This window comes from Acartia tonsa, chromosome 10, assembly GCF_053477335.1.
Source record: "Acartia tonsa isolate MP-2025a chromosome 10, ASM5347733v1, whole genome shotgun sequence".
NCBI classification, from domain to species: Eukaryota; Metazoa; Arthropoda; class Copepoda; order Calanoida; family Acartiidae; genus Acartia; species Acartia tonsa.
Window position 1 is genome coordinate 14,423,092 of NC_137269.1, and position 25,928 is coordinate 14,449,019.

Sequence of the window (25,928 nt, forward strand, 5' to 3'; positions counted from 1 at the left end):
TATTCAGTTAAATATATAATTTCTGTATGACTAAATCCTGCTAGTTTGTTTTGGTAGAATACTTCAAGGCTAGGGCTCGTTGGATTCGAACTCGCAACCGGTGAGCTGAAACGCTTCGGCTTACCACATTAGTTCTAAGAAGTAAATTTTTTAGAGGGAGGTCATTTCTTTCTGGGGCCGTGATTTTTCTTAGAAGGATGGTGAATGTGATAACCTCCCCAAAATGGTTATAAACCTTTTCAGGACCTATAAGAAGCTGCATTGTAAAGTAGAACCATATCAGTTCAGCGGTTAGCAAGATCCTTTAATACAGATAAACATCCTACTACTTTTAATTAACTAAGGAATAGGATATAAGTTTAAGCATGATGCATTTTTTATCTTCAATAAAATTTGTTGATTTTATTTTTTTTTTGGGGGGGGAGTGTTAAAAACCCACATTTCGTGTGAGAAATGTCAAAAAATTTCTTGCATTTTTTTCCCTTTTTTTGGGGGGGGGGCGGTTGGATGTGTTTCCCACTCCATGGGACGTATTTGTGCCTTTATATTCTCAGATAAGATTGAATAAAAACAGATAAAAATTATTTTGCTACCTTTATTTCAAAAATTACACAATAAATAAGATAAATACATAAAATAAAACAAATTAATTTTGACATAAAAAAACATGAAATATTGTTTGATATTAAAATATGGCACATGCTTAGAACTTAAAAATAACAAAAACTTAAAACAAAAAAGCTGAAAAGTAACATTAAAAAATTTGGCATTATCCCTCAAAGTGACTTGTTGAACTTAGAAAGCCCCTCTTATTTTTGAAATAAGTTAAAATTAATTTGAATATTCATTGTTTGTTTTTTACTTTAGTTTAGGTTATATTGGGTATTTAGTAGCCCCTCAGGATTATACCATCCCAGGCTTATGCCTTGCAGGGGTAGGGCACCCCCTTAGGTGTTAGGCACAGGAGAATAACTATTATCCACTCTCATTATTCATTTTTAAAAACTAAGGGGGCGAGGGTTATTCAGTGCTCGACAGGAACTTTGAGGGAAAGCTCCAAAAACATTTACGTTTCAAATACTAAATATGATAGTAACTTCTATTTGCTAAAAAAATAATAATAAAAAGCTCAAATAAATATTAAATAATAAAAAACATGTACAATTTAATTTATCTACATATTTACAGGTTAAATAAATAAAATGCCAATAACAAAAATCTCTGAAGATTTTCAATAAAATAAGTATAAAAAATATTTTCAGAACAAAACAATAAATAAATAATATTGCATAGAAAAAAATATGGTAAAGGAATATTTTTGATTCATTTTGAAAGGAAAAAAATACTTTTTTTTGAAAACAGGAAAAATATTTAATTAGACCATGACAGCTTTTTCATCATTGGTCATGTAGCCATTACCAGCCGTGGCAACATTGGGCAGAGAGGTATGCTGGTGAGCAGCTGCGGCCATGTTGGCGGCCAGCTGAGATTTTGCGGCTACAGCGGCTTCCTGGCCGATACGACGCTCCAGGCTCTTTCCGCGATCGCGCCTCTTCACGCTTCGGACTGTTACGGGCCTGCAAAATATATCAATTAATATCAAGCAAGGATGACAACAACCATAACTTAAAAAGCCAAAAGATATGGGTTGGACCATGGACAATTTGATTTAAAGTGAAAATATTCGATGGTCCGACATAAAAATACGTTATAAACATTTTTAAATATCTTTATCTTAGTAGCATGACTGGTAGGCCCAGGTAGACCAAATGAATTATATATTATTGGTATAGGAAATATTTAGCCGTCAATCTCTAATAAAAGGTGAGAAAATCACTTGTTCACTAAACGCATCAAAATTCAATATAACATATAGATATAGAAAAAAAGATGTATGCAGATGAAATTATTGGAGGGAAAGCTAAAACCCTGTTAGTTTAGAAGCAACCAATAAGAATTCAATAAAATTATCCACAGTTTTTGTGCTATCGAATAGGATAAAGTAATTATAAAAATTTTGGTACCTCAGCATATTTCAGATTTTAATGTCCCCTCCCTCCCTGATCTGCGTCTACTATTACCTAGAGTTATGCTGTTGAGTGGCCCTACCACCACAGGGCACAAGGTAGTAGCTCGGATGTCCGCTAGATGGTGCAACATTTGAATCTATTTCAACAAGGCTGTTCTTTGTGTTCTGATCAGCTGGGTTGTTGCTCAACTGCAACTTTTTCAGGTTTCTTTTCGTCTCCTTCCATCTCCTATATTGTTAAATTGACTTAACATTTAAAGATCATTAAAAAATAAATAAAATTGTCAAATTCTCTAATTCTCTAATACCAGCGGCTTCGTCCATAGGGACACTTAAAGGATGGGTGGGGCCATCTTTTTTACTTTCAATTTTAGTTTGGAATAGAAAGTATTAGGTGGTATTGATGACTAATATCTTTGGAAAGTTATGGATCCCTTCCCCAAAAGCCTTTGAATTATGAGGAGCTTCACTGTAAAGGATAATCATTTCGGTCAGCGAGTGATATAGTCAAATAGCGAGAGTTATAAAAAAAATGCGATAAAAACTAATACAAAAGGAAGGAGATTACATTGGACTTATGTGGAGTTATCTTATCAGTTGCCGTAATCACTTTGAGTTTTGAACGGATGGTTTCAGACTAGAAGCGTCCAAATTTTAATCTATATCTTCATTGGGGATAAGGATTGAATTATTTTGCATGTCCTATACCTTAAGACTCATGTAACAATGGATATACAATACATGAACATTGTGAGAGATTCTCGCTTACCCTGAAAAAATGTTTCTCCCAGCTTGCTAATATAACAATACCTTCCGTATTCCCCTTTATGACTTTATCCCCTTCTCTGACAATTAAGGACCGAATTGACTACTATCTGAGGACTATAATAGCAACCCAAATTGACGACAAAAATTGGCCTGTCACAATATCCACATATTCTATATCCATACATGTAACACACCTGATACAAGCAAAGATGACGATGGCTGCAGACAGAAGACAGAAAGTGAGAGCAGTGGCCAGAGTCAGGATCAGGTACAGACGACATTCTTGCACTGACGTCAGGCTGTCCTTAGTCACTTGCTCTGACATTGATACCTTTATAAATAACAACATTATAAGATTTATTCATTAAATAAATGCATATAAACAAGGATGACAACAAAAATAAAATATTTTGATGTCAGACAAACAAAGATAAACAAATAAGGTAACTCATTTATTTATCACTAGCGGCTACGCTACTACTTACATCTTAGACTTAATTTTAGAGTTGCTTAGACGACTAAATTATGTCTAATAATCCAAGGAATCGGTAATACAAAAATGAAGTCCTCTGGATAGTAAGGATTCATAATGGAGTCTTTCTATTGTCCGATCATGTAAAAGACGTTAAAATACAACAAGATGTAACAGGATCGTCATAGGAATCTAATAGCAAAAGCTTTAATCTATTAGTATAATCTTGAAGTACCATTACTTACCTTAATTTCCAGATTTTCTTCCCATCCCTCCATCCTGCCCTTAGGTTTTGGGGTGGTGTCAGCTCCCAGGGTATTGTCGATATCCCTCCTCACCCTTCCCCCGCCACACTGCAGGGCACAGTCGATTTCCTCCACGCAGGCTACAACCTAAAAACATAAAAAATATTACTTTAGATAAAACTAATGGCACTTTAAATGTAACGTCAATGTTTTTTTAATTCAAATATCTAATTTGAGAATAATTTGGCTATGTTGCGTTCAAGTTTACGCAAAAGCAAGACTATTTGAAAATTTTCTGATTTTTTGTGATTTCTCTTCGGAGGTTGGTGGTATCCTCTCCAAAAATAGTTACAAACCTTCACGGGACCTTTGAGAAGTTACCCTATTAAGGAGACCCGATCGGTTCAGCGATAAGCGAGATCCTTCGGTACAAACAGACAGATAGATATCCTGTTACTTAATTATAAGGATTTAAATACATACAGAGGTTTGAATCAATATTTTTGTGTCATTTTTACTTTTGAAACCCTGTACACACTTTTTATTGTTTGTGATATTAAGTGTTAAAGGAAAGAGGATACTTATAGATATGCTACGCATCTAAAAATAAATATATATTTCTACCATAAAAACATATTTATCACTTTTGAAGAGGATTTGAAGAGGAGCTACGTTTTTCATAGGCAAATAATTATAAACTGGAAATAGAAAAACTTAATAGTTAAAGGGATAGAAAAATGAAAGATAAATTTTATTCTCCCAAAAAGTTTAGTCGTTTGATAAACAGGCTTTTTTTGTTATTAATATAGATGCTTTTAAAAGTTTTAAAATCAAATTAATTTCTATTGTCCTATTCCTCTTTCCAAGATAAATAGGGGGGAGAAATGGAAATTTTACAATCGAACGCTTTCCACGTAAAAACAGATTAAAAATTATATAACATTTCAATATTTCATACATTTATGATTTTCAAAAGTTGGAAGGTTGAAATATCTCTTCTTTCTTAAGAAAAGTTTAGAGGACTTTTCTCTTTTTTTCTTTTTACGTCTCACCAACTTTATAATGGGTAATCAACAATTGGTAAGATATTTTGTTGTTAAGCTTTTCTTTATATTATGGAGACATCAGTTCAACCGTTTACGAGATCTTATCTGACACACATACATACAGCCTACTGCTTTAGCTTATGAAATTGCATTCCACTCCCCAACTCAAAGAGGGGTGGCACTTTGATTAGAGAAAATTTACAAGAATCAAAATATTCAAAGGTGTAGCACTAAACAGTTAAAATATATTTCAATTTTTTATACGCAATTTATAGTTAGTAGCTGCTGCGCCCCTTTCATCTAGGGGGCAGTATTCATAGAGGATGTGAGGCTTACCACAAATAGAGAACCTGTTCAGTTCAGCTTTATTGAGATCTTAAGCTTCAGATGAGAAACCTTTACTACTTTATATAAAAGGATATTTTTTAGAAAATAATGTTTCTACAAAGGGGAGCTACTCTGGGATTTTATATTTGCGGGGAACTATTTTTTTCGTTAATTTTAGAGAAGCTTAACTCCAGTTATGAATGTTTTATATGACTTTAACAGGAAATTTTTGTCTTTATTTAAACAGGCGATACTTTTATATTTGTTTAAGAAAGAAGGATTATTATTATGATTTTTAAATATTAAATATATTTTGGTAAAATTAAATTGATAAAAAATAACTGAATTTAAATTCCCCTTCCTAGTACTATACATTTTTTAGAGAAAACAAACAATTTTGGTTTTGATTACATTTAATTTATTTACAAGGTGCATAGAAAAGCAAACAGTAGCATAGCTTCTCAACAAGTTGGAATGTCCCTCAGTTTGGCTGTTCAACTTCAATAATTACATCAAAAATCTTTCAAATTATATGTCGTCCATTCTATAATTTATTTTATTTTAAAATTTACTTTAAAACAGAAAGTTACTACGTATTTTTTGTGCCTTTTGTCTTGAAGTATTTTGGTTTTTAGGTCTTTTTACTTTCGTCTTTTTTACCTAAGCCGTCTATCAAATTAAAATTTTGCCTCCACAAATTACTTGTCAAAATATTTGCTATTAAATATGTATTTATTATATTTTAATAATCATGGTAGTCTTGGTGTTTTAATAATATAGATTCATATAAATATGTAATAATTAATTTACATGAATAAAGGAAAGATGAATATTTCTTTAAAATTAAAAAGTATAAAAATTGTCATAACTTTACCGTAGTTTTTCATGTCTATTTATGTTAGACTTCAAAACCTTTAGCAGGGAAGAAAGGGAACAAAGGACTGTAAAACTTGCCAACCAAACAGCGTAATCTTGTTCACCATAATTGGAGATGTAAATCAATCGTCCATTGTATTTACCCTTAGAACTGGACAAAATCGTTCTTAATTATTAGAATACTAGCGGTTTCGCGCCTAGCCTCTAGTAGGTATATTCCCTATATAGTTGAATCCAATCGGTTCAGTGGTTACCGAGATCTTAATGGACAGACAGACGGACAGGCAGACAGACAGACAGACAGACGGACAGACAGACGGACAGACAGACGGACAGACAGACGGACAGACAGAACAGACAGACAGACAGACAGACGGATAGATAGACAGACAGACAGACGGACAGATAGACAGACTTCATTCTACTTTGTATTATAGATAATAACTATTCCCTAATTGTAACCACCTTTTACACATTCAATCAAAATCATGTGAATTTTTTACATAAAATCTATGCCGTAACGGGAGGGAAGCTTCTAGATAACTAATAAATATGTCAAATTGAACTACTTCAAAATTAAAAGCTAGAAGCCTTTCATAAAAAAATATCGGCTGAGAGTTTGTACTCAAAATTAATTAAAAGCACCAAAAGTTTTTAATCGAACGAATAAGAAACCATGGCTTTAAAACCTCAAGTTTAATTTCCAATCCCAAAACCCCTGCATATTTATTAAGTGGACAGGACATCATTCATGATAATTACAGACATTAAATATTTTTATAAACGCGGATTACTTCTTTATCGCAACTTATCATAGTGATGTTTCCGCGGAAAGGAAAATGTAAAATTATTGTATTAATTTCAGTTTTGTAATCACCGAGTGGCCGAAGTCCCGTGCTAATAAAACTGATTATGATTTATATTTTTAATGGTGGAAAATATGATAAGAAAACTGATTTTTCTGTATGGCTCAGAACAAGTTATAATCCAGAGGATATTAATCGGTTTCAAAGCCATACTAGAAAATTAATTCAAACTTTATTCTACAGGGAAGTGGTGCAGCATTTTTTTTATAAGCGAAACTACTCTTTTTTGTTTGTGTCTGTATGTCTTACGGTTTCTTTAGTTTCTTGTCATAATCAAGGAATTAGAAAATGGACGATAAATTGATTTACATCCACAATGATAAAGTTTAAAATTATTGGTTGTAAAGTTTGAACACTTTTTGTTTAAAATCAACATATCAAAATTAAAGTACCCAACGAATAAGATAAATTTGTTAAAAATAAAAACTTTGGGTACTAGTGTTCAATGTCCCCAACGCAAGACCAAATTATCTGACTTATAACTGATTGAAATATTGAAGGGTAGCAATGCTAAAATTATATGCATTAAAATGCATGCTTGATATATTATACAAACTCTCAAAAAAACAGCAAAAAATGATTGTAGTATATTTTAAGTTTAAACTTTTAAAAAAATTGTAAGAACTTTTATGGCAAGCAATTAGGAACAACAAATTAAATACATTTTATGCATTTTGAATGCAATTTGAAAACTGTCATTTTAGCATCACAGCTTTTCTTTAATTATTAATGGTCTGTATGGTTAATGTACTGTGTGAGAATATTTTATATTTTTCTGATTACGTTTCTCTAATATTTATCCCCCCCCCCCCCGCCCCACCCCCCACCCCATAATGATTAGAATATTAAAACAAGAGAATTTTCAACTAAATAACCAATAGCAATTTAGCAATTAGAGTTTGAAATGAGTTATTTAGTGAGCAAGCTTAATTGCTTCAAGTCACTCAAACTATTTAAGTTTAAAATATAATTAAAATATTTATAATTCTTATAAAAAGTAACAGAATGTTTAGCTTTAGATCTCGCTAACCTCATGACCGATATTGTTCTCCTTGGCGTTTCTAGGTCCTGGGAAGGTTTATAACTTTTTGGGTGGGAGGATACCTTCACTCTCGCAATAGGGATCAGGTTCCATATTCTGGAACTATACCTGTATTGTTATCATAGTAGAGTCTCTAGGCTTCATATTCTGGAACTATACCTGTATTGTTATCATAATAGAGTCTCCAGGTTCCATATTCAAGAACTATACCTGTGCTGTTGTCATAATAGAGTTCCATATTCTGGAACTATACCTGTACTGTTATCATTATAAAGTTTCCAGGTTCCATATTCTGGAACTGTACCTGTACTGTTATCATAATAGAGTCTCCAGGTTCCATATTCTGGAACTATAACTGTGCTGTTATTATAATAGAGTCTCCAGGCTCCATATTCTGGAACTATACCTGTGCTGTTATCATTATAGAATCTCCAGGCTCCATATTCTGGAACATGAACACACGGAAGTCAAAGTTGTTGATTAACTGGTTTGGCTCGTCCTTCCAGGGATGGTACGGTGCTAGGGCCTACAAAAGAAAATTTTATCATTGAATTTTAGTGTTATTGGATTGATACTTTAAAGCTAATCCCGCAAAAAGGGGGGATGTAATTTATCGTTTATTGTCTTATCCCTTAAGATCACTGCCACTTTACCATAAACAACGAAATATAAAAGACAAACTAACTTAAAAAACGTATCTACTCTAAAGCCTGTACCTTATAATCATCGTCTCTGCAGCCGTCTTTATGAACTAATCTGACCATATTTCCACTTCCAGACAGGGCTTTTCCATTGTGCACCCTAAAATAGAAGAATTTTGTGAATACTAGTAGCTAGGGGCGCATCTGCTACTATTATATAAAGTACTAAGTTTTTTGTGTGTGACGCTTGAGATTTTTTTTAACTACTGAACCGATTGGGTTCTCCTTTGTAGGGAATTTTCAAATAGGTCTGGGGATGTTTTTAAACTTTTGAGTCTTTGGTGGGTTTTGTGCTACAGTTCTGCTCATCCCTAGATTGTAGGGGAGAAGCTGCTAGTAGTAATTAAAAGTATTACTTACCTATGGACGATTATATCTGTGAGCATTGAATATTTCCACCCATCTCCTGATCTAAACACAAAAATAGATTGATTAATAAATTGATAGATAGGTAATTGATTCATTGATAGATAAGATAGATAATTGATCGATAAGAGCTATACGTTGTGAACATACGGTCCTACTCTAATTGTAAAAAAAGCTTCGCTTTTAAAAATATGTTTCTGAGTATTTTCAAAAGTTAGAGAGAGAGAGAGAGAGAGAGTGAGAGAGAGTGAGAAAGTGAAACAAGAAATGAATAAACAAGAATGACAATATTCGTGACAACAAGCACAAAAAATGAAGGAATGGACAAGCGGACAAAGTGAGTTATAAAGCAGATGTTTAGTAGTTGACATAATAACGAAAAAAGACAGAGAATAGGCAAATACATTACGAAAAATTTAAACCTTAAAAAAATAAGATTTACGTCTTTTGAAGCATGACCGACAAACAGACGGACAAACCAATTTTAGCTGTATATCTTAAATGGCAGCCAAGATAATCTCACTTCTCCCAAAGCGTTACGGACGGACAGACAAAGTAAATCATAGAGTAGCTGGGATACTAAAAACATAATTATAAAATGATGAGATGAAAAAATTAGAAATTGATCCGTGTATATTAGAGACATTGAAATACAAATTGAAAAAAATCAGGGGTACAGTGATTAGACATTGAAGATAAATTAACATTCTCATTTTTCTATAAATTACATGTTAAATCCTTCCTTATATTAACTTATAAAGCCAGTGTCTCCTCCCTCCTTAAAACGATTGTGATACTTTAATCATCTTTTATATACCAAGTAATTTTAATCTAATTTTATCATGAAATGTTTCTGTTTTTCAAAATTTTATTATTCTCCTTTTTAATTCTATACAATCTTTTTACATACCACAAAATAAAAATATGCTAATATGCTACGGCCGGTCTAATATAGCCATTCAACAAATTAAAACTCATTTTTTAATTTTCATTGGGTATGAATATCAATTTATCGTCCATATCTTATCCCCAAAAATTCCTGTCTTATTGAAAGTGAAATTTTAAAGATTATAATACAGGAGTGGTTGTGTTTAAAATTAACAAATGAGCACACACAATTAATTGCATACTGATTGAAAATTCATATTATATGGGTTGGGAGAGGGAGAAAGTTTTCTTTTCCTCAAAATCTAAATAAACATTCATATTTCGAAATTGCTTGTTTTTAAGTGCTAATATTTGCTATGTATATGTGAATTTTAATGCTTTCACGCAAACTGCTGTTGAGCCCTGATAACCCCCTTCTCAAACTTTTAAAACTAATTGAAAAAATGGAGGGGGTCATAAACCTGAAGAGGGTTACACATTACCCAATATAACCTAACCTAACCTGACTTGAGTAATAAAAAAACAAATGAAAAACTTACCCCTCCATTTTTTTCATTAAATTTCAAATGTATATTTTTAATGTATTCTCTATAGTAAATATTATAGTGGTCATATATCTTATTCTTATATGATCTATGATGTTCACTTAATTACGCATTTTGATATACACATTTTGCCTTTTTTATTTGCAAAAAGACACAATAGCAAAATCATTACAGGAGGGTAAAGGGAGGAGGGGGGTTAGTATGTCAATCAAGAAAGCAATTTGTGCTTCAATAATTTTTAAATAATTTGATAATGTTATTTTATGTTGTATTGTATTGACATCTATTTGTTTACATATATTATTATTTGGAATTGCAATGTAATCATTATTATCAGGGAAGGGAACATGACTTCATAGATTTTAATCATGTTATGTTTGTGTGTATTATAAACCAACTTCCTTCCCTCTCCTCAAACAATTCTTTATAATTTGTTCAGTTAATGAATAGATTTGATTAATTTTAAAAATTGGTATTAATCAGTGAAGGAAGGGACATTGGGTTGTTTATTACATTAGCCCTTAAAGTTTTATAATAACGTTTTCTTACTCGTCTGGCCTAACAACTTTGGGGACTTTTATTGAATTTGGTTGCTTGGTTCATTAAGTTGAGTGTCCAAACGTTTTAACCACTTATTGTAATCTACACAGGGGTAATTTTGTTTATCATCATTGTGGATGTAGATCAATTTATTGGCCATTGTCTTATTCCTTTTGATTGTTCTACCTTTTTTTCCTACTAAGATATATAAAAATTTCTAAATCCCTGTCCCTTATCTTGACCATTAAACAAGAATTTATTACAAGGATTATTTCATTTCAAGAGGTTGGGTAACCTTTCACACAGTCAGGGAGGGGAAATTTGACTGTATATTACACCAGTACCCAAAATTTTTACAAACATGGTCTATCATTGGTTGGCTTAAAAACTGTGGGTACTTTTATTAAATCCTGATTGGTTGGTTCAAACTAGTATTATACAAATATTCAACTTATCATTTTAATATACTTAATGGTTGTATATTGTATGCAGAATCAACAGAAGGGATTAATTTTGTTTATCATCATTGGGTAGGTATGTACATTAGTTTATTGTCTATTGGCTTATCCCTGCAAATATATTCAATATTTCACTAAATAATTTATTTGTTTTGGAATAAAACAATAGAGATTGGACAATTTGAAATAAAAATAAATGTAAAGATTGTAGGAAACCTGGCCAAATTATTGGTATACATATTATGGTTCCAATAAGGGTAATTATTTTTTTTTATTTCATCCATGTATAAGAAGAAGCTAGCTATTAAATGTCTTAGGATAAGGCTAGCTTTTAAAAAATTATATCGTCCAAATATTTCGACAAACGTATTATTGGAATGAATCATATAAAATAATTCAAGTAAAAGAAATTGCTTTGAAATTTGGATGAATTATTGTTTCTGACAGCCCATCTAAGTTAATATATCTATTGGCATTTAAAACCTTGACATGCCAAGAATACCATACCTACATTCCTAGACTTAAAAACTTTAGCTGGGCAAATCAACAAAATCGCCTCCCTTAAACTACTTTGTTTACTGTTATAACTTAATTTGTATAAATGTCTTATAAAATAAATGTTTTGATATTCATTATTATCATTATTGAGAAGAAAAGTATTTTAAAATTTATATATGTCAATGAAATTTGATAGGTTGGTTCAAACACGTAGTGTCAAAACTTTTCAACCTACAGTTATTTTGTTATTGTTCACCGTCTATTGTATTATCCCCTAAGATCAACAAAAAATCATGTCTTTTAAAAGAGTTGGTTTTCTATTTGCCCAACTCTCTAAAAAAATTAGATTGCATACTAATGTGGAGTAAATAATACTTAAAAGAAACCGTGTAAGCTAGATTTCATAAGGAACGCCAGAGAACTGGGATAGGAGAATTGAAGATGGAAAATGGAAGGGGTTGGGAAGTCGATCCTTCTTTTTTAATATTAGTTTCAAAAAGAAAAAAAGTAATAGGTGGCGATTTCTCTTAAGAAGGTGAAAGTACCCTTCCCTAAAATAGTTATAAACCTTCCCTGGACATATAAGACGATTTGATGTAAGGAATAACCATGTTGGTCCAGCAATTAACGAGATCTTACAGACAAATTACTTCCAGCTACTTTTACATAATGAAAACAAGAGGCGTTTTTATCTAAAATCACGATTTATTTTGCAAAGATACTCCACAAAATACTCTGCTTTGGAAATGTTTCACCCTTGTTTTGGCAGGTCAAACTAAAGCAAGCCTATGCTAAGTTGTAGTACTACTGTTCAATTACTTGATGGTCAATACATTATTGAAGGGTTTGGACAATGGTCGATAAATGGATGTACATCCCCAATGACGATTAAATAGAAATAGATTTAAAAATTTAGAAACTACTAGTTTGTATTTATGGTACTTAAAGTTTTTGAGGAATCAAATAAGATAACGTATTTATAAAGCTTTGGGTACCAGTGTTATTTACAATCTAATGTACGCTCCCTCCCTGTTAAGGGTTGGAGTTTTTTATTTAAACTACAAGCTAAAATCAACTTTAATGCTCTTTTTTAATCAAAGAGCTGCGCTATTTATTGATATGTTTCTACTTGTTTTGTGAAAATGATTTAGGCGAGTCCATTTAATGAGAAGGGGTTGGGTTACTCAACAGTGAAAGGAATAATTATTTAAAGATTTTAATGATGTCATGGTTGTGCGAAATTAATCTTAAGAGTACATGCTTTCTGGACAGTATTTCAACAAATTCAACAATAGCACCGTAGGGAAGGAGATAGGCTGTTTATTACGCTAGTCCACAAAGTTTTATAACTTTTATTGAAATTTCATTGGTTGGTTAAATAAGTTTAGTGTCGAAACGTTTTAACAACTAATTGTATTCTACAGAAAGGGTAATTTTGTGTATCATCATTGGGAATGGGATGTACATCAATTTATCGGCCATTGGCTTTACCCTTCAGATTCCTGATAGCACCGAAACCCCCCCCAAACCCTTTATTTTTAAATAAATTGCGTATTTGGGGTGGGAAGTAGATTTTGTGTTTTACTCTAAATCTTATTAAATAAGAAAGAAAAATTGTATAAAAGTGTATCCCCAGTTCTGATACTGATTAAGAGTCTGCGTGATCAACTTTCAATACAAAGCAAAGGATAAACAAGGGCGACAACATCCTTGAAAACAGAGCTTAAAAAGTTGAAAATGACAACCAAAAGTACATTTTTATTCCTAACATTTATAAAATGTATGTAGTTAAATTAAAGTGAAACATCTACTATTTTACATATAATTTGCAAGTTTTTAGATAGTAAATGTACCTTGCACTTATTATGTGCTTCTACCTAAACCTATTGCTATATAATTCCAAACCCCCTTTTTTTATTTAAAATAAACTTATTTCTAGCCCCAACAATTGGCTTTAAATACGAGGGGACCTTAACCTAATTAACCTAACCTACAACAAAAATTACTGTGGTCCAGATGCAATATGAGGTAAATCACTAATGAAATTAATGCTTTGCCTATAATATTGTGACCACTTACACAAACTCTGAAGTATTAGAAAAGACTAAGACGTTGGTTCTTCCCATTATAGAAAAGCTGTGCTGAGAAAAAAAATAACTTTCTTTTCAATTACGCCACGCTGTGACCATAATTGGTTACCGATAAAGCACCTTTAATTTATCATTTTTGTACTCTCTTATACTTATATAAAAGTATTAGGATATTTGTTTGTCTGTATTTAGCTTAAGATCTTGCTAATCGCTTCTTTTAGGTCTAGGGAAACTTTATAACTATTTGAAGAAGGTACCTCCACCCAATACCTCCACAATTTTTTTACTTTTTCTTCCTTAAACTGAAATTAAGTCTGACTTATTGACTTACCCCCTACCCTTTCCTAGGGCCTCTAGGGGCGTAGCTGCTATATATAAAAAGTTGTAAGGTTCTTAGATCTAGGTAAAGATTCTTTTCGGATATATTACAAACATAAAATTATTAAGTTTTTTAGGGATATAAAGGGATAAGACAACATGACGGTAAATTGATATACATTCTTCAATATTATATTAGTTATTTCTCGTATCGTATCATAAACGGCTTTCCGCGGATATAGAATGTACAATTAAAAAATCAAAACTAGTTTTTTTAGCCCCGTGGTGCCGAAGGAACCGGCTAAAAAAACTGGTTTTAATCTTATGATTGTACATTTCTATATTCGTAGAAAACTAGATATAATACGATGCTAGACATAGTTTTTTCGTATTCATGAGAACCGGTTCCTATCCACCGGATTCAAATGAATACGAGAAAAACAAATATTTCCCCTTCTGTAGATTCAAAATATTGGATGAAAAGTTTTAATATTTCTAGTTAGAAGCATTTAATAGAAAATTATTAATAGCACCCATAGTTTAGCAGCAAAATAATGAAAGAGCAAGTTTCCAAAACTTTGAGTACCCATATGATTTAAAGTCCAATGTCCTCTCCCTCCCTGGGTTTTAGCCAATTATTGATTGAAAAATGTTGGAAACTTAAACATAAGTTATTTCATTTTAAGTGGAATGGTTTTTCTCCCAGTTACATAGAAATTTATTCACCAATTTTAATCATTTAACGTTGTAGGAAATTTTATAATTTTATAAAAGAAATGCAAGAATAGTTATTTCTCGCATCGTATTATAAACAGCTTTCCGCGGATATAGAATGTACAATTATAAGATTTAAACTAGTTTTTTTAGCCCTTAGGTGCCGAAGGCGCGGGATAAAAAAACTAGTTTTAATCTTATGATTGTACATTTTTATATTCGTAGAAAGCTGGATATAATACGATGCTAGACATAGTTTTTTCGTATGGATAAGAACCGGTTCCTATCCATCGGATTCGAATAAATACGAGAAATCTTATTAAAAGATATGGGACTGTAATTATACTAATACTCGAAATTTTATTAATAAGATGGCATAGAACCTATTTTTCCACCAATAATAATTTCAATATACAGAAGGCGTTATTTTGTTTATCATAATTGCCAGTTTTCACCAATTTTGAGTCCACAGTCTTAGCGCTTTAGATTCCTAAAATTGTTAAATATTTATCCATGTCCCTTTCAGAGTATACTTTAACAATTCTAATTTACATTGGACAGAAATAAGGCCGAAGGCCTCAAAACCCCCAAACCCAAAAATAGTTTAAATTTTCATTTAGGAAGCTAAAAAGTAATGATAGCTTATGTTTTTTCTCATTGGTCATTTGTTGACCAAAGGTAATTTAAATCAGTTTATACTATTATTTTGTACTAGACATAGGTATTAAACGCATCGCAATTTAGTTTCCCGCGGATAGTAAAATATAAAGATTAAATCCAGCCCTAACATTGCGGGGAACACTAACCATGCCTGGCCACCCAGTACCAAATAAAAACTAACCAAATGTATCGTTCATTGCATTATCACTTGGGATACCTGAGAAACATATGATTAAAGCGTGATTAAGAAAGGATAAAAAAAAACATAGTTGAATAGGATACAGTAAAAAAGTGTAAATGCACTCACCTGACAATACTTCTAAGCTGAACATTTTCTCCCAGCTCAATTGTACTTCCAGACTTTACACGGGCAGCAAAAAGGTCAGTTCCTAAATAATTAATTTATAGTAGCGAAGCTACTCTATAATTTTGGTCTGTCCCTCCTTACGTCAATCATAGTCCATCAGCTAGAAGTGAATTTACTCTGCAGTTATTCTAAAAATACAATATGCTATGACCTTAAAGGCACTCGAGGGAAAGGGAAGAGGGAGATCGAAAATCCACTTTCCAAAATATTTTTTTTCTAGAGGCGATTTATCTGACTAGGGTGAAGAAAGATATCACCATCTCGATAATATTTACAAACCTTCTCTTAAGCAATATTTAGCTTCACTGTAAAAAAGAACCCTATCGGTTCACAATACTTGAAATGAATAATTTACCTGCTAGTTTTCTAAAAAGTCCAATCTCTGAGAGAAAATCTTGTCCGCCTCCGGTGAAAATAGCCGGAGATTTTTTCTCAACTCTGAAATAAAGTTGATTTTGTTTGAATTATCAAATTTTTGTGTAAATAACATATACACTTCCCTTATTAAACATGAACAAAGAAGAACGGAAAATAATCAATTGAAATAAGTACAAATTGTATAAGCAAATATCGGGACTCTTGATTTCAGATCTTGTATAATACTGCAACGTAACACATAGACGGAAGTACCCAATTTATAGCGTAGCTGCGCTACTATTAAATGTAACTTACAGATTTTCTTGGAAGTTGACCGCATTGCTGCCTACGATGCTACGGTCCTGGGGTCTACACTTTATATCTATTATCTCGTCTTCCGGTAACATCAAATCTAAACAGAGTAATAATGATAATATGGACCATAGTATTGTATTTGGGACGAGGCTGCCACCCATAACACTGTAACGTCTGGTCCAACAATCAAAGATATATAGCGGGAGTAACGTCTTCTTTTGTGTCTAAACACCCTAACATTATGTAACCAAACCATTGCATTGATTGAATGTTTTTTTAAGTTTTGAAGACAAACTTTTTGGAGGTCCCAAATGACGAGAAAGCATTAACATTTTTTTTTTAAATTAGAAGAAGTAAATTAATATATATTTTTTTTTAAAAAGGCATAAAAATGAATTACCTTTCAAAAGTGGGAATCTGACAAGCAGACATAGCCACTCCTCCCCCTGCTCTGTACACTTCCTGACCCCACATCCCTGCAGCCTGCCTGCCAGCTCCAGGTTATACATTCCAGGTACAGGGCCAGAAATTATGGTACAACTGCTATCATCATTCGCTACTCCGCCTATGTTAACGCCAGAGCCGATAGTTGGGCTAGCACCGCTGTTGCTGCCGTCGGCGCCGGTTGAGAAATGTTCCAAGACGGGTGGACTGGCGTGCCCGATTGGCAGGCGGAGGCTGGCGCTGAAAGATTTGGTGGTAGGAGTGTCCATGCAGTGAATTTCTAAACAGAAATAAATATTAAAAATGTTCACAAAAACTTTGCAGGTAGAAGATCATAAAAATGATTCTCAAAACTGTTCGACAATGTAGTTATTCCCATGAAGTGTGGGTATATTGGACCCAAAATTTCACAACCAAGTTCTCTTATTCGTTGATTTAAAAACTTTGGGTACTTATTGATTTTTATGTTATAAACTAGTAGAGTCAAAACTTTTCAACCATTATAAATCAATTGGATGTCTTTACGTTTTAAGGCATTACCAACCAGAATAGAACATTTTTCTCATTAAAATTTAAGACTGCACCTTTTCAGGTTAACGGATTTTTAAATATGTATATTTTTTATGTGTTTAAAATATGTTAACGTTGTTTAACAAGATTAATTAATTCATTTCTTCTTTAGTATCTCAAAAGCTTAAAGATATGAAAACAACTTTTTTTTTAAATGTCTATAAAGAATTGTATAATTTAAATAAAATTATTGGCAGTCTACCATAGTGTGCCTATTTTCGAGCACATAAGCCCTTTACCCTTATTTGGAAAAAAAAATAAAAATAAGGGCAGAATAGTTTTTCGTTTTTTTATTACTTTAGTTTAGGTTATATTTGAAATAAATAGGTCTGCAGGGTTAGGCCACTGCATGGGTAATATAATACATTTTCTATTAAAATTCCTAAGGTTCCTGATAGATTTCATGTGTTTAAATGATTATCGATGATTTGTTGAAACAATTTGCCTCCTATTGAGATTTTTCATAACATATTGGAAAGGCTTTATTATGCAACAGTATACAAGGGACATTTTTTGTATTTAATTAATGTCTAATTAGTATTTATATTTCGAAATCTTGTCATTAAAACATCAAAATTTCTTTTAATGAAATTGTCTCATCAATCTATATTCATATCTATAATATAATGTTCTTATTAAAGATAGCAATCTAATAAAAGGTTTTATGAGAAATAATAAAAACTAATGTCCTTTAATGTGATAAAATTATGAAAAATTATATCTGACACAGCAAAATTAAAATATTTACCACAAAATTATCATCAAATTATTTTACTTGACAAAATAAAATTACTTTTTTTAAAATTGGTAATGAAAATTTTTTAATTTAATTGATATTAAAGGTCATTATTTTATATCAAAAACTGATAAAGAATTAAAACCACAACAAATGACCAAATCCTAATATACAAGTAACAGGGTGCCTGTCTGTCTTTCTGTTTGCCTGTAGCTTAAAATCTCTCTATTCGTTGGATATATGTATATATATGTACAAGGTTATCCTTTACAGTGAAGATTTGCATGGATCCAGGAAATGTTTACAGGAGATGAGGGTACCTCTACCCTCAAATAAGAAATCACCTCTTTTTTTCCAAGTTAGCCATTTAAATTATAATTGCACTAAGCTATCAATAATTAATGCTTTCAAAAAGATTTTAATCTCAGTGTGTGAGCAAGTGTTTAATTCAAAACTGTGAAAAAATATCAAATAATAGAATTGTCTTAAGCTGTTATTTGTATGGTAAAAACAACAAAAAATCAACTTTAAGACAACAACACATCCTGCTTTTATTTCTTTAGATTATGATATCGCATTTTTTTGCTTAATTGATAAAACAGTTGAGAGCATTTGACTTTCTCCCTGGAGGCGTTTGGAGACAATCCTATCAGGAATAAAGGAACAATTATATGAAAAGTCTTGCAGGAATAAGCTAGGGAGAGGACTCCGAACTTTTTATTTTGGGGAGATGGTGGTAAAAATATTGAAAATTAAATTTTTGGGGGGCCTTATGGCACCCCCAAGTTCATATTTTTTGGAGGGGGGGGGGGGGGTAATCTTTATATCATAGAGACAAGGACGTCAAGTTTTTGTTTTTTTTTTGGAAGGGAGCGGTTAAAAATTAGAAATCAAAAGTTTTTGAGCAAATTGATAAGATAACGTGGTTATAAAACTTTGGGTAAATGTATAATGTACAGTCCGAAGTCCCCAACCTACCTACAGTACACATAACTTCCAATAATAAAATCATATATGTTTATCCCTATAAGAGTTTCAGAGAAAATATCACTGGTTGTGAAAATTAGTCTAATAAGCATGCTAGCTGTCTCTTACTGGTTTCTCAAGACTTCTAGATAATTAATACAATCACAACATAGTTAGTGAAAATAGGGATATCGGAGTAGGAAGAAGGTTTTGAAGATCCTTATATAAAAGTAAGAGAAATTCTGTATGTGTGTCTGTAACTGTAGATCTCTCTAACAGGTCGACCGATATGGTTCTGCTTTAGAGTTAGGCTATTTATAGGTCCAGGGAAGTTATAAAACTTCCAATAAAAATAGACCAATGAAAAAATTTAATAGGGTTGGGCCGGATATCCGGTGTGGCCGGATATCCGGCCGGATATCCGGCCATTTTCAATATCCGGCCGGATACCGGATATTGAAACTATCCGGCCGGATATCCGGCTATAACTTTTTTTTGTATTTTACACCAAAAATCTCTGCTTTTTAAAATTTTAAATGGCTATAATTTTCTTATTATTGAAGCTAGAAGAACATTTTTTGAATATGTTTATCTTTATGTAAATTTTATATATGAAATCTCAAAAGTTTATTAATAATTTTTTTTTGCTACATTAATATCTGGTAATTTGACCGGTTTTCCGGCCGGATATCCGGTAATTTGGCCGGATAACCGGATATTTGCCGGATATCCGGCGTTGGCCGGATATCCGGCCGGATACCGGATATCCGGCATTTGAAATCAGCCGGATATCCGGTATCCGGTATCCGGCCAAAAAAGTATCCGGCCCAACCCTAAAATTTAACTAAACTTTTTTTTCAAGTGGGAAGATGGGGGTCGTAGACATTATTGAAAAACAACGCATCTTATTACAACAGACTTACATCAATTGAGATTTACAGAATAGCTTCACTCCTGTGAAACTAGTAAATTGAACGGTTCTAGAACCCACATTACAGATAAATTTCTCATTGATTTTGTGGAAAAAGTGTTTTAGCGACAGATCATCAAATTAAAGTGAAATTCGTGCACAAGTTTTTACTTTTACTTTGCCAATATTACTTTTTATTCTCATGTAAGATATAATTATTTAGCTTTTCCTTCATTTCTTAGCAGATCTTTGAAAGCAAAACTTATGTATCTTTTTTATATCATTAAAGAAAAGATTGTTGTTCTGTGATGATTTCAAACTATAATTTCTTAATTTCAAAGACCTCGTATCTTTTGTTTAGTTTAACTAAAGTTTAATTGGTGTTATAATCCTAGCTTATGCTGCTCATTATATTCAAAATTTTCCAGTGTATGATGTTTTTAAGGCTTTAATTGGTAAAATTACACTATTTTTAAGATATTGTTTAGTGAAGATTTTGACCAAGGCTCGGCAGCCGTGCATCAGCCATCTGTAAGACTCAGGGAATTAAAACTTTTACAATTTTAAAACCAGCTGAAAGTCTAGATTTGACCCAAATGTGCCATGGTTTGACACTCGCCTAACACACGCTTCTGCTATACAGGTATTAAACTGCGTGGTTTGTCCTATGTTCAACTATAAAATCAAACCAATAGAACTTTTCATATTTTCTATTAGCATTGCCTTTTTTGTGTGTACTGTATATATATGTTCTTGTTTCATGGTTTTAATTTGACATATTTTTTGTTTGCAAGTGTAAAGATTGCCAAAGGCTATGCAAATGTATGAATCAGAGAAAAAGGTATAGCCTCGGATAGCCTATAGAGATACACCACTAGATCTTTTTTGGTATATCTCTGAACTAAATCATGCTTAATTATGTGCATGCTCATATGGCTTAATTGACCCTTTGACCATACGTCCTTTTTCTAGAAATTCTAACTGTGCATTGTGATGAGTTGCGCCTGTTTTTGGGACAAGACATTCCCCCTACTCAAACTATGTATGTCGCACACCTAACAGAGCAAAAGTAGAAACCATTTTAAAGATCATTCAGTTATGGCTCAGTATTGGGCAAAGATTCGAACCTATCACCTTTTCTAGAGCGAATATTTGATTATTTATCTTTTCCACAGACCTATCCCTATATCCCTGCAGTTCTGTATTGAGTTTTACAAGTGCAAAAACACTTTTAACTGTAACCAATATGCTTGTATGCTTGTTAAAATGTCTTACATTTTTTTAGCAGAAAAAAAGTAAAAGTAAATTAGTAAAATTATTTTTTAAATAGTCTTAAAAAATAAAAATAAAAAAAAGTCGAATCTACTTTTAATTTTAGTCACTTTTATGCTATAAATTATAACATTTTTATGATAATTTACTTTTTCTAATTGACTGAATTTAAGAAAGTAAGAGCCAATTGTCAGGGATATATGAATATCTCAATGGAAGATAAATAAATCTTTTAAAAGCAGCTTTTCAGAAATAATAATAAGGGTTTAGATTAATCTATATTCTAGTTTTCTACCGCCGCGCTGATTTGAATTTATATTAAATTTTCCAGGATGACTTCAAAACGGATTATTATCAGGTAGATTATAACTGGTTCTCAGCCATACTGAAAAATCATGTATTGCATCGAATTACAGACATTTTCCCATGAAATAATACCAGCTTTGTTAGTCCGGGCCTTCGGCCCCTAGAGGTTAACAAATCTGGCTTTAATCTTATAATTTTTTATTTTAATACCCACGCAAAGCTGTCTAAATATAATACTATACAATAAATAACTATTCTTTCATTTACCTCTCCCTCGAATGCACTTATTTAAAATTCCTTTTTGAAATGAAATCTAAAATCTATTTTGAATCCGTGCATCAAATATAGAATAAACAAGGGTAGCTATGTCCATAAGTAGCGTAGATATAACATAGTACAATCATTTTCAATTGATCATTAAACTATATGGTGAAATAAAGAAATGTATAGATTATTAAATAAATTTTGATTGTATTTGAATTAAATCCATATTTCAAAATAGCAATTTGATTGATTAGGTTAGGTTAAGTTAAATTGTAGTTGTTAATATATTCTACAGTAAGGTAAAGATAGCACTTACACTCAAAATTTATATCGTTACTATTATAAAGTATTTCTAGAGTTGCTACGCTTTTAAATTGTTCCTAGTATTTACAGGAAATATAATGCAAGTTTGAAATTAATAGAACACTTCTAACATGCCTTAAATAAGGGTAAAAAGACTACCGTTACGTGCAGATGGACGTACGATCCATCCATTGTTATATTGCAGCCGCGCTACAAAAAAAGAGAGAGATGTAGTCATGGGAAAAAAGTTTGAAATTTCGGTGTCAATCCAACCAATGTCCATAATTTGTGCCGCGTCCAACATACCAGGTTTATCAGTGATAAAGCAAGTAACAAAATGTTTGTTTGTCTGTCTGTCTATCTGTGTGTAGCCTGAGATCTTGCTAACCGCTGAACCGAGATGGTTCTCCTTTAAATTATATATTCATTTATATGTTCAGGGAGGGTTTTTAACTATTTTTTGGGGGAAATCAACCCCTAGAAAAAATACTTCCAATTCTAAAATAGATTTTTATTTTGGTGGACTTTGAAACTTTGGAGGAATTCATTATCTTTTATGTAGATCTTTTTAGAAAAATCAAATATTATTCTCAGTGCCTTGTCTCATATATATCTGATGGAAAGAAAATTATATATCCAGTATCATATCTCTATTTCTGCCTCCCATTTGTCCTTTATATCTTTCTCTCTTTTCTTTATTATTCTTACGATGTCTTTCTTTGTCTAGTTAAATCTCCCGTCGCTTTTTAAAAAGAGAAGCTTTTATATAATTAGCGTTGGTCAGTACTTCCGTTGTTATCGTTAATACTTAATGTTAAAATTTAAAATTATATTGTTGAGCGATTGTGAGTGTTTCAGTTGTGTTCCAGGGATATTGTTCCTCTTTCTAAATAGTTCTCTTTAAAAATTCTAAATTGTTTTTCTGGAACAAAATTGGAGCTCACGACAAAATGCACCCCACACCGCCAAGTCAGTGTTCAAACATTCCCACACATTTTTTCACAGTGTGGCTACGAAACCGATTAATATCCGCTGTATTAGAACCGGTACAATGCCATACTGAAAAATCATGACAATATTTCAAGAAAAACAAGAATAATAAATTCAGTACCAGTTTTGTTGGACAGTACTTCGGCCCCTTGGGGACAATAAAATTTTCAATTAACTTTAAACAGAAATATGTCTATAATAAGATGCGAGGGGCTTCCGAGGGAAGGGGGTGGTTGTAAATTTTTTTTTGTCAAAAAAATAGGTAATATAGAAAACTTGATATAGTCCTTGGACTCTTTTTTACATAAACATACAAACATAGCATTGAAAGTACTTTTTTGCTTAGATCTTTACCCTACCTAACGTTTGTTTCCAAATATGTAAGATGCTATTTAAGAATATATCTTTTATGCAAAATAATTTTCGATTAAAATATTGCACTTTACTGTATGTTCTGCAATGGAACTTGAGGAAAAATGGAGTTTGGGGGAGGGTGATGTCGACCTTGCAATTTTATTTTTGGGGGTGATTATCTTTTTTATGGGAAAATTGTTTTGGAAGTATTGAGGTAACTAGCTATAAGAAGCTTCACCATAAAGGAGAACTATGTCGGTCCAGCAGTTAGCGAGATCCTTTACTACACATACATAAAGACAAACAGACAACCTGTTACTCTCATTTAAGGATAAATGTTTACCTGAAACTAAATCTTCTGGCAGGTTTCCAGAGGCTCGTGGGGACCGCTGCTGTTCTTTGTAACTGCTGCTGCCATCATCAACCGCCGCCGGCAGATGACGCCCATTTTCAGCGTCTCTATACGCAGAATATTTGGATACTTGTCCCGTCGTAAAGCTGGGTATTAGCAATAAAATACCCAATAACATTTTTATTTCTTTTGCTAATCTGAAAAATAAGAAAAATTATTTTAAAATATGTTAAAATAAAGTATTTTATATCTTCAAATTCGACCAACACAAACTTTTCTTCTTCTCCCCTAATTTTTACTAGCAATCAAATACATAATTTGAAAATACGTATTGAGGGTGTTTTAGTATTGCTATGGTAGCCAAATACCAAAAACCATTTCAGAAGCCATCTATACGACAATTCGTCTATTTAATATAGTTTAAAAGCACCAAACCGGCCTTAGATGTGAGACATTTGCCCTTTTGTAGAGCGGTTGCCAAACCCTGCTTTTAAAGATTAAATATTTTAAAAATGTTTTAGGATAATTGAAATATATTATGTATAAAACCAGAAGATGAAAATAAATAAAAACATTTAATTATAAATCAGAAATATTGGTATAGAACAAGACTAAATAAGTATGTATGAGTATTAGGGAAATAATAAGGGCATAAAATCCTAACTATAGAATAGCTCCTAAAGAGTCCCTTGAATCAAACACCTCCAATAATTAGAAACAAACTTATCCCTTCTGTAGTTTAAAATAATGGATTAAAAGTTTGGACTTAATCATTATTTAATAAAGTACCCAATTTTTTTAGACAAACGATTTTGGTTATAGAACTTTGGGTACAAGTGTAATTCACAGACCAATGCATGTTCCTTCCCTGGGGAAAAAAGGCATCAATTTAAAGCTTCAGCCAGAATTTTGATGTTAGAAAATTTAGAAAAAATCTAAATCCACATCCCTCATTATTTTACACAAAATGATGAAAATCTATGGTAAACCATGAAACCACATTAAGAGAAAGAAAATGATCAGTTTGAGATCATCTTTCAAATACACTCAGATAAACAAACAAAATAACTTATATCGTGGTTTCTTTCATATTATACCAAATCTAAAAATATATGTATATATCCTATATATAAAAATAACAGGATGTATGTCTGTCTCTCTAACTTATAGACCTATATGGTTCTCCTTTTCAGTGAAGGGGGAATATATAAAAATATTTCTGGGAAGGGTAACGCAACCCTCCAAAAAGAAATCAACCCTAGAATAAAAAGTCCCCCAATTTTTTTTGTGTTTAAAACTGAAATATAATTATGCTAAACTAAAAAATACAAAACACACAAACACAAATTACTTTTAATTAATTTTAGATACTTAAAAAGCTTAACAATCAGATATTAAACAAAAATACATTTATCTTCTTTTATTTGAACAATTAAGATACACAATAATAAAGTTTTGCCCATCAATAAAACAACGATAAACCTCTGTATGTCGGTCACTTTAGAGGCGTAATTTGAAATAACATGGGTTTTATACCAAGATGAACAAGCACAAAATCCAAAAGTAGCGAAGCTCTAAAACCTGGTGATAAGAAAAACGAACATTAACACTTATAAAGTGTAAATCAGAATATTAATTTATAAATCTAAACAATATTGAATTTACTTTTTTTCTTCAATATTGCATTAATACAGAAAATTGCTTAAGAACATACTTACATTTTTAGGACTTGATTATATAGATTCTAAACTTAAAACATTGTACCTTGTTGACCTAGTAATCATTACTTTAAAAATCAGATCAATCGGGTAAGTATTTTATACAGAAAAAAAGTGCCAAAAATGTAAAAAAAAAACATTTTTTAAATGAACGTACGATTACAAATCGTACTGAACTGTTATAAAAATCATCATGCAAAGTTTGAAATCGATAGAATAAATCTATCATTCCTTAATTAACGATAAGAGATATTC

At 31.9% G+C, this 25,928-nt stretch overlaps 1 protein-coding gene across 1 annotated transcript; it reads right to left on the reverse strand.

The window, feature by feature from the left end:
- Nucleotides 1-582: 582 nt before the first annotated feature.
- On the reverse strand, nucleotides 583-24,148 carry LOC145329463 (uncharacterized). Its single transcript, XM_080173620.1, has 12 exons — nucleotides 23,947-24,148; nucleotides 16,889-17,212; nucleotides 16,489-16,585; nucleotides 16,172-16,254; nucleotides 15,757-15,838; nucleotides 8,733-8,783; nucleotides 8,388-8,472; nucleotides 8,078-8,197; nucleotides 3,515-3,661; nucleotides 2,992-3,128; nucleotides 2,082-2,258; nucleotides 583-1,577 (listed from the first exon to the last, which is right to left on the reverse strand). The coding sequence occupies exons 1-12, from the start codon at nucleotides 24,131-24,133 to the stop codon at nucleotides 1,376-1,378; spliced, it is 1,692 nt and encodes a 563-aa protein (XP_080029746.1). The 5' UTR covers nucleotides 24,134-24,148; the 3' UTR covers nucleotides 583-1,375.
- Between the last annotated feature and the right edge of the window lie 1,780 nt (nucleotides 24,149-25,928).

Coding starts and splice junctions, on each gene's coding strand:
- LOC145329463 (XM_080173620.1), bottom strand. CDS start 24,133: ATGTTATTGGGTATTTTATTGCTAATACCCAGCTTTACGACGGGACAA. Junction 8,473..8,732: donor ACAGATATAATCGTCCATAG/GTAAGTAATACT, acceptor CTTCTATTTTAG/GGTGCACAATGGAAAAGCCC. Junction 8,198..8,387: donor GCAGAGACGATGATTATAAG/GTACAGGCTTTA, acceptor TTTCTTTTGTAG/GCCCTAGCACCGTACCATCC.